The following is a 16,832-nucleotide window of genomic DNA, read 5'->3' on the forward strand; positions in this document are numbered from 1 at the left end:
TACTCACTCTGCAAGCAATCGGCGTTTAGGAGGTCCTTGCACTTTTCGTGACATTTGACACCGCATTCCATACATCGAACTCCCTGTCGAGCAATGCCCCAGAGAAGACCCTCGCACTCGTAGCAGTACGTCGGCGACGTGGCCGTCCAAGTGACGAAGTTGTGAGGAGTGGTCGATGATATAGGGTAGATCATCGCTTGCAGAGTTTTCTTGTACACGTGCATCTTCTGCGGGTGTTTCATGGTGCGATTGCATCGCCGTTATATTAAGAAATAAGGAGAAAGAGAGAAAGACAAGTCGGAAAGGAGATAGGTAGGCGTTTTATGTAAACATTCGTTTTTCTACTACTCGGTTCTCCATTCGTAATAAGGTTTACGACTTTTGAGTGATTTAAACGATTCGTTGGACATTATCGTGAATTGCTAATCCTTTGAAGAGTCGGTGCTTTCTGACACGCTCAAAATTTCCAATGTTGCGGAATGTTTTACATTGTTTATCGAACTTTAAAGATTGTTCCGCGAACATTCTGTTTGTCGCGAATAGAGGAGAAATACCGTGAATTCCTGACGTTCACAGCGGATGAAGCGCTGTGACCGTCGCGGTCGTGTCTCCATTAACGTATTATAAAATTCTATTACCCGTGTGTGAACAATCGATCGAACAATTGTGCAATAATAGATCGGAAATTATATTAGCGGGGCTATTTCTAATTCAAGAAATGAGACAGTTTTATCATGACCTTTTAAGAGAGCAATTTTGTTAATTTATTACTTGCTTCGCGTTACTCCCTTGTCGATCTTCAAAGTACATTTTCTGCAATGTAAAATTTGCGTTTCAAATTATAAGCGGAATACCGAAGGATTAGCATTTTGTCCGTTTTTTTTTGTCCGTTCGATCTCTCTCGCAAAAACTCCCTCATGGATTCAGTTATTAACCGAAGTGCCTTTGTGGGTTCTAGTTACATAATCATGTGCACGCAAACCATATAGGTTTCACGAAGGAAAGCCCGTGTATGGTTCCGATAAAGGCGAATTGGATGCGCCAAGAAACTGTTTTAGGTTTCTATTTGCACGTGCCTCTCGAAAACAGAATGACTCTCCCGTCGTTCTGGTTTTAGATTTTCCAAGAGCACCTCTATATCGATTTTCTTTCTCTTCGGGGTATCTTTTTTCCATGCTTGTGGGATAGGATTACCTAAGAGAGATTCGCGAGCACACGTACGCGAGCTTCTCGATTCTAAGGGGATCATCACGTTTCATATCGGACATCTGGAATTTTCACGCTTTATCTCGTTTTGCGACTTACTCGAAAATACATTTTTTTTCTTGCAAAGTCCTGTACGCGGACAAGTTTTAGAGCGAGCGACATTTTCTCTGGATATCGGTAGACTATCTAGCGAGAGAAGAAGGATATAAATGCATCGATCCGCTAAGCACATGGTACTAACGTGTGAACTCGGGATGTTCCTCGGTGCATGAATTTTTCAAATTCCGTATATCTTCATCCCGACGTAAGAACGTATATGTGCGCGAATGGCTGAATTACCTTTCAACGAATTACTTCGATATCTTTTAGACGATCGGCAATGTCGAAAGCATTTTTCAATTCAAACTTTTTCGCGTTTGTTAGCAAAGCCTGCGAGTACCTAAATCGTACGCCTAACGAACTGTGCAGTATAATTAAATTGCAACTTCGTATCAACTTGTTACACTCGGTAACTTTTCACGGTAACTCGGGGTGTTTTAATAAATCACATATCTGAGAAGAGCTTCGATATTTCGTTATCGAATATTGCGCGCGTGTCAAAGTGATCTGGAAAGGACACCTAGGTATTCGATATACGAGGAACATCCAACGTCACAGAAATCGGAAACTCCTAGCACTAGCCTAGCTATTTCTCTCTGATATGGTATCCCGCGTGATACCCCTATGTAGACTATGTAGGCTCTTCTATGGACGTCCTATATGTACGCGTGGTCCGACCACTATTTTCTCACGTAATGCATACATATGCATGTATTTCTTTGGCACGTACGCGATGCGTATCGCGTATCACGACCCTAGCCGCTAATGTATTTTACACTAGGTCGCTACGTGTTGCTCCAAAGTAACACGGTGCGAGAAGAGTGGTCAAATAGAAAATAAGGAGATTCAGAACAAAAACAGGCTAGATCGCACACTTACGTGAAAGAAAATAGCGTGGCAATGAGGATAAAATGCAGCACGTTTCGTATGAAAAGAAAAGAGAGTCCAACGGTTAAGTTAAACTCCTTCGGCGCCGGTCTTTCACCGGTATTGAAGCTTAAAATTAAATGATGTACGATCTAATTCCTCCCTAACGCCTGTCTCCGTATTTCTTCTGATATTACTTTCCGCCTTAATATCTCGGTCTCACAAGCTAGAAGCTAAACGTCCTTTTCTACTTTCGCTTTTAGAACTTTGCTTTCAAAACTTTTCCCTCATCCCTTATCCATTGCGCAAAGGTTTCCGAATGGAGTACGTCACGTAGAAAGAAAGTAATTAAGCTTCGCTTTGTGATTTATGTGGCACTAATTAATGCGGTATATCGCATCATCCAGTGGCAACCTTGAAAAATGTTGCTGCGGAAGAGAGCTTAGTCGTTATTTCACTTGTAGAGAGAACTTAAATATCAGCAGGATGACGCGGCGGTAGCTAACTCTTCTCTTTCAGAGCAAGCATGTTTCTCTCGGTTCATGAACTGGTGACGCGATGACGAAGTATAATGACTAAAGGGGAAGTCCTTACCAGCTCTTCGTCGTTCAGCGTCGCTCGAGGTACGGCGGATGTGAGACCAGCGTTCCTCTTCGTCGCTGCCATGGTCTGAGAAAAGATAAGAATTAATGTGCATCTGATAATGGAATAATAATGCCTGGTATCTTCCAGTCTCTCTATCGCATAAATGATAGTCCTGGGACTGAAAAAACTGAAAGGAAGAGAGAAAAAGAGATAGAGATAGAGAAAAATAGAAAGAAAAATATTAAAGAAAAGCATTAATAAAATAAATCGAGAGACGTGAAGAGACGTATGTAAATAAATGTGGAAACACGAAGAAAAATTCTTCGAAAAGTGTTATTTACAGATATTTTTCGACATCGAGATAAAAAAACGTGGCTGTTTACGAGTCACAATAAAAATAACGTTACAACGACATGGAAACGTTTCTTAGAACGACGAGAAAAACTCCAATAATGATGGTGACAAGATATATATATCTCGAAATATTTAATATTAATCAATCAAATGTGAGTACATTTCCAAAGGAAGCAACTTAACATCGAGATTAAATTGCAACTGCCGTAGTAATGTAAAAACTTGCGAGATAGAAATAAATCCAAAGCCGAAGGGAAATCTTGTGACGTAAAAGTCTTGTGACGTAAAAGAAGCGGTGATATTACATGCCAAGTGAAATATCGATAAAGTTAAATTTTTATTTACAAGTTTTATGAAGTGAGTATAAGTGTGAGTTATGTATACACATCGAACGCTTGTAAAAAATTGTGCTGAGAGATTGTTTCACAGATGTTATGGAAAGCGCTTTCCTTAGTACTCCATATTTAATACACAGTAGTAATTTTATGTAACCGGACTTTGACATTTACATATCTCGACAAACACACGCGTTTCTGAAATGCTGAAAATTTAACAAGTATCTACTGACCGCGCGTTTGAGCATACTGTATGACGAAACGTCAGAGCAGCGTATTTACTCGTGCAAACGTTTGTGGATTAATATAATATCTGTCCGATTATCTTTGCGCGTAGTCGCGTGCATGGAGAAAATTAATGCAGCGACGGTCAACAAACAAGATTGCAAGTATTAAAACTGGTAGTAAGATCCAACTCGATGGTCTGGATTAATGCTACCGTATACCGAGACCCATGGCGGAAATTGTACTGAAGGCTAATCAAAGGCCTGAACCCTGTTTAATAAGGTCGAGTGCAGTTTCAACGTGGCGTAGATTTGCATATACGATTGGTAACGTATATACATATGTGTGTACTGTATCTAATATCGAAATTAGAACGAAGACAGCGATAGTGAGAAGGTGAAAGGCAAGAGTCAAGAAGCGAATTGAGCGGAAATCCTAGGAGATATGTAAATCAGTTGGTAGAAGACGAGAGTGAGAGAGAGAGACACAAAGAGTGTGAAAGAGAGAAATAGAGATAGAGCGTGGGTGAATCTCTACGGAGAAAAAAAAATCTAATCTAATTAGCTTATAGACGTCTGATAGGTATGGTGTGCGATAGGATTTGTGGTTAGCATAGATTTTAATTAAGATATTATACACGGAGCCCCGCGAACCGTGCACGCGCCATTGTTTGATCCCGACAATCGGGCATTTCATTCCGTACATGCTAATATCACTTTTATCGGTCATAATCCACGTATGCCGACGCGACATTGTTTTTCTAACGCGTTCCTCGATCGGACGAGGGATGCTGCGACGCGGCACGGGAGGAGGAGCACCGAGGCAATTTAATTCTGTCTCGTGTGAGAATTCCGCGCGATATCATTTTTCTTAACGATGTTATCGGGTCATCTCCTTCGCTTCGCTTTTCTCGTTTCCTCTCGTCGAGAGGTAGAAACGAAGGAGTGAGAGGAAGAGAATCGGCGAATCAAAGAAAACTTCCGTTAAAACGTTTAAATTTCCTGATCGAAACTTACGACTACATGTGATATTTTTATAACTATTCGTAACACGTATCTATAGCTACCAAGACACTCATGCGATATATTGATGCTCGAACATTTCTGCATGCAGGCGAGAGACATCATAACTGTTATAAGATAAAACAAAATTAATCGTTTTTTTAATCGATAGATTGGAAATTACTCGATGATCACATAGATCAAATTTGAATGCACGCGAAACAGATGATTATACGAGAAAAGTTTCTTCGGATCGCTAGATCGCACATCCGCGTCGTGCTTCATTCAAAAAAAAGCACAATGACAATGCGTCTCGTTGAAGTATAAACATCTCTTGTCTCTCCGACTACACGTACCGCGTTCAATTTAACGAGTCGCTGGAGACTTGATATGCTGTTTTCTCGCATTCGATATTTTATACGCGGGAGATAGAAATTGCGTGTTTCGCAGATAACGAAATTACTCCGGTATCTATTTACTAACGAGTCGGTACACATGTAACAGTGTTATATTAAATTAGAGATGTAATCAAGAAGTTTCTACACCGCTGACTCTATTCCATCGAGAAGTTCGCGACTTTCAACGATTCGCAGCGAGGGAAGCATGCACATTCCCTTTACAGCAAGTAATCAGCAGAAAAAAAGACGTCGTAACGAATTAGAAAAGAAAAAAAAAACAGCCGAGAGCAAGTAACTTAACAGAGAAATGTAAATCGCGTAGAACAAACGAAGGAATGTAAATCAAAGAAAAAGTAACAGTATACACAGCTAGTGAGAATAAAGACGAATTAAAAATTTACATGCAAACATTCGAACAAGCTTTTAATTGACTTGGCTAAGGAGGCATTTAATTTGTACCTTCAAGACCTGGAGGTAGAGTTTTTGAGATTTTTTGAGAGGTTTTTTTCAGTGAGTGGTTTTGTTTTTTTCAGGTGTTCAGGTGGATACAACAACGGGCGCCACAGAGAACAAACAAAGAAAATAGCATTATATGCCGATTAGTAAGTGTATCACTTGCAATTCCTTCTTTTTTTTTTTTTGTTAAATTACGATATAGATATAGATGTTTTAAAAGTTAGACACAAGAGAGGCACAAAGACGATGTTAACGGATTGTTAATTAGGATTGATTCATCACGAAGAGATAATTGCGTGATATAAAAACATGAAAAATAATGTAATTTTCTTGCAATCAAGATATTACATCAAGTTTCGACAATGACAAATACTTTGTAATTTTAGAAATTTATATCTCCGTGGTGAATTTAAACGACCGAAATTACTGGGCGATAATCGCGTTTTACACGTGGTCAGTCAATTTCGTTCGTTCGACGACCGATGCAGGCGATGCGTGGTTCGCCAATGCTATTGCAATTTTTTCTGGCGAATAACGCAAACGTTTTTGCGGTTATGACCCAGTAATCTTTTCACGCTTTTTGTGGACTGCCAGGACATTTTTATTCATGTGACGATACCGCATGAAAATATACTTCACGTCGCGAGACTTCAGGATTTCAGGATTAGATGAGATATGCACAACAATTATATGTAAACCGTTAACATTAAACAGGGAGACAAACATACAGGAAGACAGACATCGGATACCGGGATCTAAAGGTGATCGAGGATATCTATATTCGGGACCGGAGTGCTATGCTACCTGCAAGAGGAAAGGTAGAATTGGTGAATCTTCTTTTTTTTTGACACTGAATTCATAGGAAAATGTAATCGAGGTACTTAAGTAATCTCGAGTCTACAATTTTCAAAATGGGACGCGTTAAATGTATCATACGGATTAACTGAAAAATCTAATTTTCTATTATTTTGCTCTGATGAAAATTACATTTTGCTGCCAACGCTTCACTTTCCCAGTGTTAAATTAAATCACGTTTTCCGCGACACACTTATCCCTGCTAGGCGCTTTTCTCTGGAGCGCGATCGATAAACTACTTAAGAATTTCATTTAAAGTATCACGCACTAGTTGCACACGCGAGCCTTTTACCCTGCAATGGCATCCATGACGTAGACAAGACATATTTATTATGGTTTCGAGCACGTGCGTCACTCTTCTTTGAGTGATCGTTTACCGATCACAGGTGACCCCTGTGCATACGTGTGAATCAGATATATGGGATTTACATTTTAACGCCGATTCCGAACGGCTTTCTATACAGAGAGGTTTTCCCGGGAAAGACGCGCGTCATTATCGTGTATACAATAATCGAGCTGCAGCAAGCGTGCCGCTTTATAAACTACTCATCGCTTTATACTTCTTCTTTCTCTTCTTTTTTAAATAAAATTCGATTGGCTATTTTTACCAATTTATTGGTTGAAAAACACAATCGCGGAGTGATTTACTTAAAAGGGTTTGCGACTACTTGTCTTTATTCCGCACACTGTTTATACGGCAAGCGGAATAAATCGTTGCGAATATATCGATGACTAATCCGAATTTCAAATCGCGAGTTTCCTAGTATTTTCGATCGACCGATTGAAGATAAAGGCACGAGTATACGAGCCGCATCAGCGAATTGCGAATTTAAAGTCTGCGGGAATGCTTTGATCGATTTGCTTAATCGTCATTTGCGCGATTATATTTGTTAAGTTTTGTTGAAATAATAATTGAAACCTCTCAGCCGTATTATTCATATTTGACGAATAAATGAATTTTATTTTATTCACTTGTATATTGACGGATATATTTAGGACATTAATGGCGTAATTATCGGACTATGAAACGTAATGTCTTTTTTATTTGGGAATTTCAGGGGAAAAAAGGAAATGACACGTGAGAGGAAATATTTCGTTAGATTTGCTCGTTGGCGCTTTGCGATGGCTTTTAGAAAAATTAGCGATTTAATTCGTCGCAGAAAACGACGTAACACTGAAACGTAAAACACGTAATTAGGTCACGACGAGATACACGTTTGTTACGAACCGCATCGGAAGATCTCCCGCATCGTCTTGAAATTTAAAGGGAAATGTTTTTCATGTCTTTTAATTCTTTTGGCTTTCGTTTTACGGCAGATCCTCGGATGCGTCGTGCATGATACACAAAATTAGATCTCGCGACGAAGGTATTTTAAGTCATCGTCGTCGCCGTCGTCTCGCGAGATGGAAATGAAGTTAGAGAAGAAGCGATGGCTGTTTTGTAATCGAGAGAACGTAGCCGTTGCGTTTCCGCAGCCGTTGGATGACAAACTAATTAAGCTCCAGGTATATAACTTTCAGTTATAATTTTCCGCTGCGTTCACTAATATATTCATAAAAGAAGTTGACAGAGGGACAGAACACGAAGTTGGTCCTGGCGCAGCTTTTTCCTTGGAAACGCGGCAAGATAAATAGAACGCGAAGCGACGATGTTGCCCGTGGTCGTTGGGTATGTATCAGCAAGCGTATTAGCATAATCGACCGCACGTGCCGCCCGATTGATCGGTTGTCGAATATCGGTTCATATTTTATATGTCACCAATTCGACCCTCGAACCGGCGCATCTCACAAATGGATTTACCACGTTCGCCAATAATATCTCACCCCTGGTTTCCTCATGGCGGTTTATACGTGTAAACTGAATACGTATAAATATATAAAATATTCCGTGGAAATAATGCTATCTAAAAAAGGCATGTTAATTTTTAAAAATTCCCGTGTCTGTATACCGCATCGGAGAACTTTTAAGGTTATAATTTATACGCTGTTGTTCGGTGGGCTCGATCACGTATTTCGCGTGGGCATCGCCAACAGTGTGCACACGCTGCACACATCCGCGGTAATTAATTTTATAGCTCTGTTTTAGTCTGCCGGTGCAAACGTAGAACACAAACTCGCAAAGCGTACCAAAGGAGCCGCGCGTTAAAATTCTAAAATGCCAGGACGTATCAAGAGATAGCCTCGAGCTAGTTGGGCGAATTAATTAAACTCAGCTGGCCGCATAATCGGCCACGGAGATCGAGAGAGGTCAAATTCGGTGCTGTGCTGCGCGGAAGTGGAGAAGACTGCGTTTTTTTAGCTAGCATTAGAAAATTTAGAAATAGATCTCAACGACCACGGTCAAAGAGAACGACGACGATGACGACGACATCGATAACGACGGCGACAACAACGAGAACGTTTCGTCGGATCCGATAATTATTTCCGACGAATATATATGTATGGACACGGTCCAGGCAATGTACATATATGTATGTGTGTACACGGTGTACTTATACATATGTATAGATATCGCGGAGACAATGACGGGACGGTGTTAATGGGCAATCGGCTACCTACCAGCTCGGAAACCAATGGTATCGACTTCCGGCGCGGTCGAATGTCCGGCATGCTGTCGATGGTGCTGTAGAAGGGATTGTCGCCTGGATGTCTGGAACAGAAAAGATTTCGGAAGCTGCATCAGCACGAGTCTGAGATTGCGTCCATCTCCTGCTTGAACAGTTTGTGCTAAACTTGCAGTTTTTATATATATATATATATATATATATATATATATATATATATATATTTAGTTTTATATATTTTTTAATCGTTATTATTAATACTTATAATCGCGTGCTATTAGTACTTATTATGAGATTATATTTGTTCGAACTATGTTTTGCAAGTATAATTTTTAAATATAAATATAATGAGTTTTAAAAATTTAAATTTCAAGAATCAATTGAAAATTCAAATGTTTGAATAGTATAGATAAAAAAGAAGTGAGCATCGACAAAGCGTTTGCAAGTTGAATCTAAGATCGATTCCATGTGGATTGGAAATGAACTGAACTTTCAAATCAAACTGCAGGTTTAAGTTAGCCATATAGTTCTAGTCGAGATCTCTTCGTGCAATTCAGGATGTTCGAAAATCTCCTGGAAGCACAATGGAAATTTCGTGCTCGTTAGAAAGTTTTTAGAAAATCCAAGTTTCCGTGAGTTTAAATCTGTTCTTCACTGCATTATCGTAAGAATAAAATTATATTAGGAATTTTTCATCGATTTTCACGCGGTTTTTTTATTCCTGACAAATTATTTATAAGTTTCTATATCTCGAGAAATATCGCGATAAAATGTACGAAATAGGATAAGCCGTAAACTTATTTGACATCAGCGATACATTTTATAATATTAAATCTGCTTTTACAAGAACTCGTTAAAAATGACACGTTAAGTATCTGTCCGATATAATAATCTATAAAATATAGGTAACGCTGTTACAAAGATCTCGATTTTTAGAAAAATGACAGCAAAAGTAAAGCGAGCATCTGGGTTTTCCTAAGATCTAAGAGCCACTTACGTGATTCATTTTTTTTTATATGTCGAATAATGACACCGTGAAATACATTACCACTCATGCGATTCAAAATGGAAATTTATTGGAAATACTGATGTGTAACCGTGAATTGAAAGAAATTTTATCAATGTGTTCATATCCCATCTTCCATTTGACACATAAAAATGACATGTGTTGAATCATCCCTCAAGAAAATCGATATATATATTTCTCCGTTTTTTTTATGTACAAAATTTATTTTTTATACTTCATATTTAATTAAATAAAAATGCGATGAGGAAAAGGAATTACATATACATATGTAAATTTCATATATTATATAATATTATTATGTGTGGGTGAAGATACCAACAATGACACGGTTTTAAAACTGCAATGATGCTTCGCAGATATATATGAAATCTGTATGCATTTCAAATTGAAATTGATGCGGTACGAGTATAATTATAGGATTAAAAGCTTAATTGAGGAAATGACGGAAATGTACTCACCCGTTCGCTCGTCCACCGGATTCGCCGCCCGGTCCGCTGCCGTTCTAACAAACAAAAAAACAAGTTTATTAAAAACAAGCTCGGTAACAGTTCAAAAAACGAAATGGAGGGCGCGCAATGCCGATCTCGTGAACGCAATATGTGGCGCAGGGTCATTTTTTTTTCATTTTCGCATAATTACAGTCTTAGATAAAGGACGCGCGGCCATGGAATGACGCGAGCAAGAATAACGATGATACGAGGCGCGATCGATTTTGAAAATTCTCATTCTCTTCGTGCTCAAAGCGACAGATATTCTACAATAATAACGGCTCGGCTTCGGTTGGATATTACAATACCGCAAGATGAATTCCTCTCTTTGATTTCCGTGGCCGCGCGCGCACGCACAATGCTCTGTCTCGTTCTGAATCGTTTTGTTATCTAAGGGAGAAATTACGAATGGAGAAAAATGAGATGGACACAGAGGAAATTGCTAGATGACATGGGGAAACATTATGAAATAGCTGCGTCGGTCGGTAGAATAGAGGAAAGGGAGAGGGCTATCATTCGCGCATGATTTTGAAAAACCTCCGTCCCTCCGGTTGCGGAGAGTCGACTTCTTCACCCTTCCTTTCTTCTCCCGACCGCTTGATTTAGATTCAGGACTTCCTTCACCCGGTACCACTGGGGTCGCTTCGTCCGTCTTCGCACTCGCAGCTGCATTTTCCTCCTCGCCCATCTATTGTTCCTCGCATCGCAAATCTCTCCGTCGATTGCATCGATGTAAACGTACTCTCTGTCTCTGCCTCTCTCTCTCTCTCTCTTTCTCTCACACACAATCCAACTACGAACCACCACCTTCCGTTTAATCCCTTTCTCGTTCGTCGGACAGGTCGAACCCATTCTCGTCTCGCTTGTCGCCATTAATCAACCTTCGGCCCGCCGGTGACCTCGAAGAAGCACCGGCATTTTGTCGTCTGTCAGCTGGTCGGATTCATGGTTCGATCGTTCGTACGGTGGACTCGCGATAAATTCTGTTGGTCCGAGTTTTCGTGCCTTTACTAGTCCCGAGGTCCTGACCCTCCTCCATACTGGTCCTCTTCGCATCAGGCTCCTCTCGGTCTTAACTGTGGTTCCCGTCATAGTAACGATTTTTCTCAATAAGGATTCGGCTCTCCGAGTCGCGAAAATCTCGAGGACTAATCGATACCTGCCGCCGAAGAGAAAGGGATATATATATGTGTATCAGCAACTGACATGTTGGATGCTGTTCACGCTTCTTTCATTTTCTCGAGCATCTGTCTTTCCCACCTTCGTTTTTGCTCTCCTACGCTCTTCGCCTACTAACCCACGTTCGCTCGGCCGCGCGATGAAATGGAAGTTTCGGAGATAGAGTGTGTAACAGCCCGTATAAATATAATATCACGTACAATACGTCGTAAATTCTGTCACGATAGAGATATAATATAAACTTATCGATAGCATAACAAGTGTAATAAGTATTTAGAGTTAGAGCCGCAGGTATTTCGTCCCTTAACGCTGTCTCTTTCTCCCCCACTCTCTCTCGCTACTTCCGCACTCAGTTTCTCTTCTTCATTCTCTCAAATTACAATTTCTCACTCACGTATTTGTCGCTCTTTCACTCTTTTTCTCCCACTCTCTATCGCTCGTTCTCTCTTTCTTTCAAAAACAGTTTCGCGGAAAGGGGTTCTTTTTTTCTCTGATCGCTTAAAAAGCTTAGATAACATTGGAGCATAATATTCGTTTCATTTTCACGTTTAATCACGAAATGGTGGCCTTTGAGAGCGTCTCGTTAGACAGAATGCGCAAATAAAGCATGAAGCGTTAATTCTCATTATCGCAATGCGCTCATATATGAATTTGCATTCGTAACGAATTCGTTGGATGAGAACGTTTTAATTGACAGTAAGGATTAACGTTTGGATCGAAAAAGAAATAATTCAAAAATGCTGCGGCAGAAGCGTCATACAATAGTACGACATAAAAATGAAAGAATATATAATCATGTAGCCGTAAAATTTCGTATGAAAGAGGTCACGCAAATAATCTCTATCATCTCACAAAGCGGGAATCGGTTTCGTCGGTGGTCCGAAAATTCACGCTGCACATTTGTGGCGTAAAATGACATTTTCTGCCAGCGAAACGATACGCAGATTAATTATTCATAATGTATATGGAATTTCGCTGCACAACGGCTAATTAGACCTGGTCGACTCATAAATTTTCGCCCCGTAGCGAAATTAGATGCGACATTTCCGATGTTACGTGACATAATTTTTGTCAACATGCGGATATTTGCGCGGTATCGGAATTAATTTATTTATTCCCGATAGACTCGGTGACAGTCGATAAATAATACGGGATGAAAATGTAGATAATACTTGGAGACACGCTCAAAGGCAAGGAAACATACATACAACTCAATAGTAGATACATGTCTATACAGAATATAGTATCGCTTCGCGAATATAATTCTGGCAAGCGTTTACACACAATTAACAACAAAAACCTAACCGCGTATGTAATTGTGTCTGTATGTGTATCTGCATCTGTGTTATCTCATTACTCTCTAACAAGTTTTTCTTTTATCTATTAGGCCTTAACAATGTATTTTGCTTTAATTCGCTTAGACACTAGTCGTCAATTGACGGTGCTATTCGCTAAGTTGATAAGCCTTAAGAAACCTTCGCTGTACTACATCGATCGACGAAGGGGCGAGCACCTTCGCGCCCGCCCCTCCTGTTAATGATATGACATTTAATGAAACGATATCGGATGATATGCAGGTGCGATTTTAAGGGGGCTGCCTACTCGTCGAGACTCTGTGATTTGCGAAATTGAAACGTCGGGGGCAACGTGTAGTTAAGTATGTCGAATGATTCTTTCAGTTTTTAGTAGACTGTATGATGTCGAGTATCTCGACAGCCATCGGCTGAAAGCCAGATCGCACTATTTTCACGAGCAAACTGTTCTTCTTGGCATCGAACTGGATCGGGGTCGCGGAAAAATTTATGCGAAACTTCGCCGTCGTCTCGTCCCGACGAGAAGACACACTCACGATAAAGCTCTCCGCTCTGTGCTCCGTATCCTGGGTTTTACCCGCGGCCAACGCGTGTACCTCACGAAAATATGTATGAAAGAGAAACTTCTTTTACCGATTTGCGCAAATTATTCCTACGTGTATGTCAACTATATAGTCGGCAAATGAGACTGTTAGATATTATCAGTTCTATAATATTGCGGTAATTTCTCTCTCGTTTCACCCACTTATCACGTCGTCAATTAATTAGGAAACTCATTATAGAGATACTCTAGGAAAGATCAACATCTAATGCGTGTGATATGTAAATATGCAATACGTGGTGACATGTGTGATTTGAGCGATACGTAATACTTGCAAATATCACTTCGGCATAATATACGTAGTGGACGTTGATGATTTGCGATGATAAAACGTCGGAATTTCGGCAGGCTTTGTAATTTTTGCAATTTAACGGGAATAAAATACGTCATGTGAAAAACGCGACCAGTTCATTTTCGCTTCTGCGTAAAGATTCCGATAATAGCTGGCGTGGCTCACTTACGAATTCAAGGTCTACGCTACGACGAGGAGCCATTAGCCAACGAAAATACTTGAGCATGCGAAACTACGCTTTTATGCGACTCTCAAGGAGAGAGAAAACGTCGCGATTGGAAGTTGATTGTACAGTCGCGTTGCGTATAAAAGTTACGAGTCATTGGAATAGATTTCCCGTGGGTCCCCATATTCGGGAAATGAATGGATCCGATTGTCGCATATGTACGAAAGTGCGCGCATGTCGGTGATTAATGGAAATGGAAATGGGGCAAGTTACAAGGGAAAGCTAATACACCCCTAGGAAGAAGGCTGGTCCAGGAAACGTTCATATACCGTTTACGTATGCATGCGATGTGCACGTGCTTTTGCATAAAAGCCAATTCTGCGCTGTGTCCCGGTACCCCCATCAACCTGCTGAGTACGCGAACAAGTGCATACGCATAAAAAATATACTGTAAGCTGTAAAGTTTAGACTGAAACAATGGAACTTGGACGAAGACCGTCGAAATTCCGGATTCCTTACGATATGTATGAATACAGCCGTGATTTATGAATATGTATGCATTATTATGAGTGATTATAATAATGTTGATTTCGTTATGATATACAAGATAATTATGAATAGACAAATAATTTTATATAATAGAAAATAACTCTAATAGACCGGATTTTCCAGAAAAAGTTCTGCACGCGAATTTCGAAGGATTAACGATAATGTCGATAATTAATTGAATTAATCGATTCCTCGTGAGGTGATACGCGAGTAAATTCCCGTAAGTGTTTCGACGTCAGTCGAAAACTGGAAATGGCCGCAGGTAACCAGAGGCATTTCGCCCGGTGTGTCTATGTATCTAACGTGTGTATATGTGTAACTCTGTGGTATAACATGGACACCGTGTACGTGTAGGTATGCATATGCGATTTCTGCGAATGATATGTCGAGCTGTATGTGTGACGATAATAGCATGGTGTGCGCCTAACTGTGCTAGCGGCCAAGTTGTAGACCCGCGCTGCGTGGCAACCTAATCCCACGTTCGCCTAATCATCCCACAGCTCACCGCGATTTATCTTAAACTTCCGCTTCCGCACGTGGATACGTATACGTATAGTAATACCCGATTCGCCCGTCGTAAATTATCATTATAGTCCGTATCCGTTGCGTCGCGAGCACCTTTATTGTTGCACCAATAATCTTAATTATAACGGGATATGTATTTGGGATACCCTCTCTCTCTTGAAATCGCCTCTGTAAATAGGGCGACGTTGTCTGAACACATGTAAGAACACAGAAATATATTCCGCGCAAGAGGAAAGAAAGAAACTAGAAAGACCATCTTATGTGTTAATTTCGGGTCGTAAAAAAAAAGTCTTTTTACACGCTCAACAATTTGTTCGCGTCTATTATACATCGAGTCTGCATAATCGTTGCAGACGATGTTGCGCAACATTCGAAAGACATTAATATCCGTGTCTGCGTGACACGACACCCTTTGTGCCTCCCTCTTGCGTCATGCGTTTAATGTTCCGTGTAATTTTGATGCGTCTGCATTATCACTGTGGATTCGAGATAATTATTCACGAACGGTTGCCCGCAATGAATTGCAAGATGGCAATAAATGAGGAGTACGATTAGTCGTCAGACGTGATTCTAGGTGTTCTCCTGAAGCCAGACGCCGTCAAGAGTTGTTGGGAGATGAGCCAGAAGTAATCTGTGTGACTGGCGAATTAATTTGAGAGTTCTGTGGGGGTGAATTGAGCCCCAGTCTGTTTATATATATCTCTACCTTCTTAATATCTTTCGGATAAAATAAATTTTTTTATTGCCGAGCAAGTGAAGGTGAATTTTTATTACAGTGCTTTTATTACGAGTTGTCTCCTCACGTTTCTGTACAATATCAAATCCGATATTTTCATGTGTCGTAAAATTCCCCGTATATTTCTTTATAGTTTTGGATCCTTTTGACGTGCACGCGATATATCAGGGCTGAACTTCCCCATTCGGCATGACTAATGGATTAACTAAGTTGAATGCACCAAAGGCGTAACGCGCATGCAACTTCCAGCACGGAGTAACTTGCAGTTATGGAGATGCTGAATGCGTGACAGTTGCTCGTGATCTTATTACGCTCCCTCCGCAGTGAGGGAAGATATTGGATGAATCACGGCAAGACCGAGACACGTCAAGGGGATATTTGTTAATGTCGTTCAATTGCACTCGCAATTTGTATCTCTTTGACATTTCTCTAGAGACACGCGAAAGAAAATGCGTCGCCTTTCGCTTTTGTCCGTGTTATATATACGTTCCATCGTTCTTCACGCTCTTCACGAGATATATTCCGCAAAATTACCGCCCTTACAGGCCACGCATTTATTTTCTTAAAGACTAACCCAGATGTGACCCTCTTGGCATACATCACGACATTTTTTACTCTATTTCACGACTACGTATCTATTACCGTGGCGACAAAATAGTTTTCTTCCCACGCGAAGGACACCGTTAGAATGTTTCACCGGACGTGAAACTTCTCCTTGAACCTTTGCCCGGCATCGAAGTGTCTTTCTATAAAATTGCCATTAATGGATCTTAATTGTATCCTAACGAACTTCGTTATATTTTACTAGCTGCGAGCAAACTTTTACGTCATTAAATATAAAATAAATCTACCGGGGTATAAGTATCAAATTGCTCTTTTACCTCCCGGCTCGAGAACTTTCAGAAAACGATATGCGTCATACTTACTTGACAGTTTTTAAAAGAATTATCTTAAAATTGAACGTCGTGCGCGCGCAAGCGGGACATTGGATTCATGTAATCGATCATTCTA

The 16,832-nt window shown here is 40.3% G+C and overlaps 1 protein-coding gene across 8 annotated transcripts in view; it reads right to left on the bottom strand.

The window, feature by feature from the left end:
* The window catches only part of Unc-13 (unc-13), a 92,398-nt gene that overhangs the window by 30,764 nt on the left and 44,802 nt on the right, over positions 1-16,832 (bottom strand). For all 8 annotated transcript variants that reach the window (XM_071787427.1, XM_071787431.1, XM_071787430.1 and 5 more), the window contains 4 exons: positions 10,431-10,474; positions 8,941-9,031; positions 2,767-2,841; positions 8-227 (listed from right to left, as the gene is read on the bottom strand). In XM_071787427.1, the coding sequence (XP_071643528.1) occupies positions 8-227; positions 2,767-2,841; positions 8,941-9,031; positions 10,431-10,474 (430 nt within the window). The remainder of the gene's footprint in view (positions 1-7; positions 228-2,766; positions 2,842-8,940; positions 9,032-10,430; positions 10,475-16,832) is intronic.

The sequence above is a fragment of the Temnothorax longispinosus genome, chromosome 9 (genome assembly GCF_030848805.1).
Source record: "Temnothorax longispinosus isolate EJ_2023e chromosome 9, Tlon_JGU_v1, whole genome shotgun sequence".
Taxonomy (NCBI): Eukaryota; Metazoa; Arthropoda; class Insecta; order Hymenoptera; family Formicidae; genus Temnothorax; species Temnothorax longispinosus.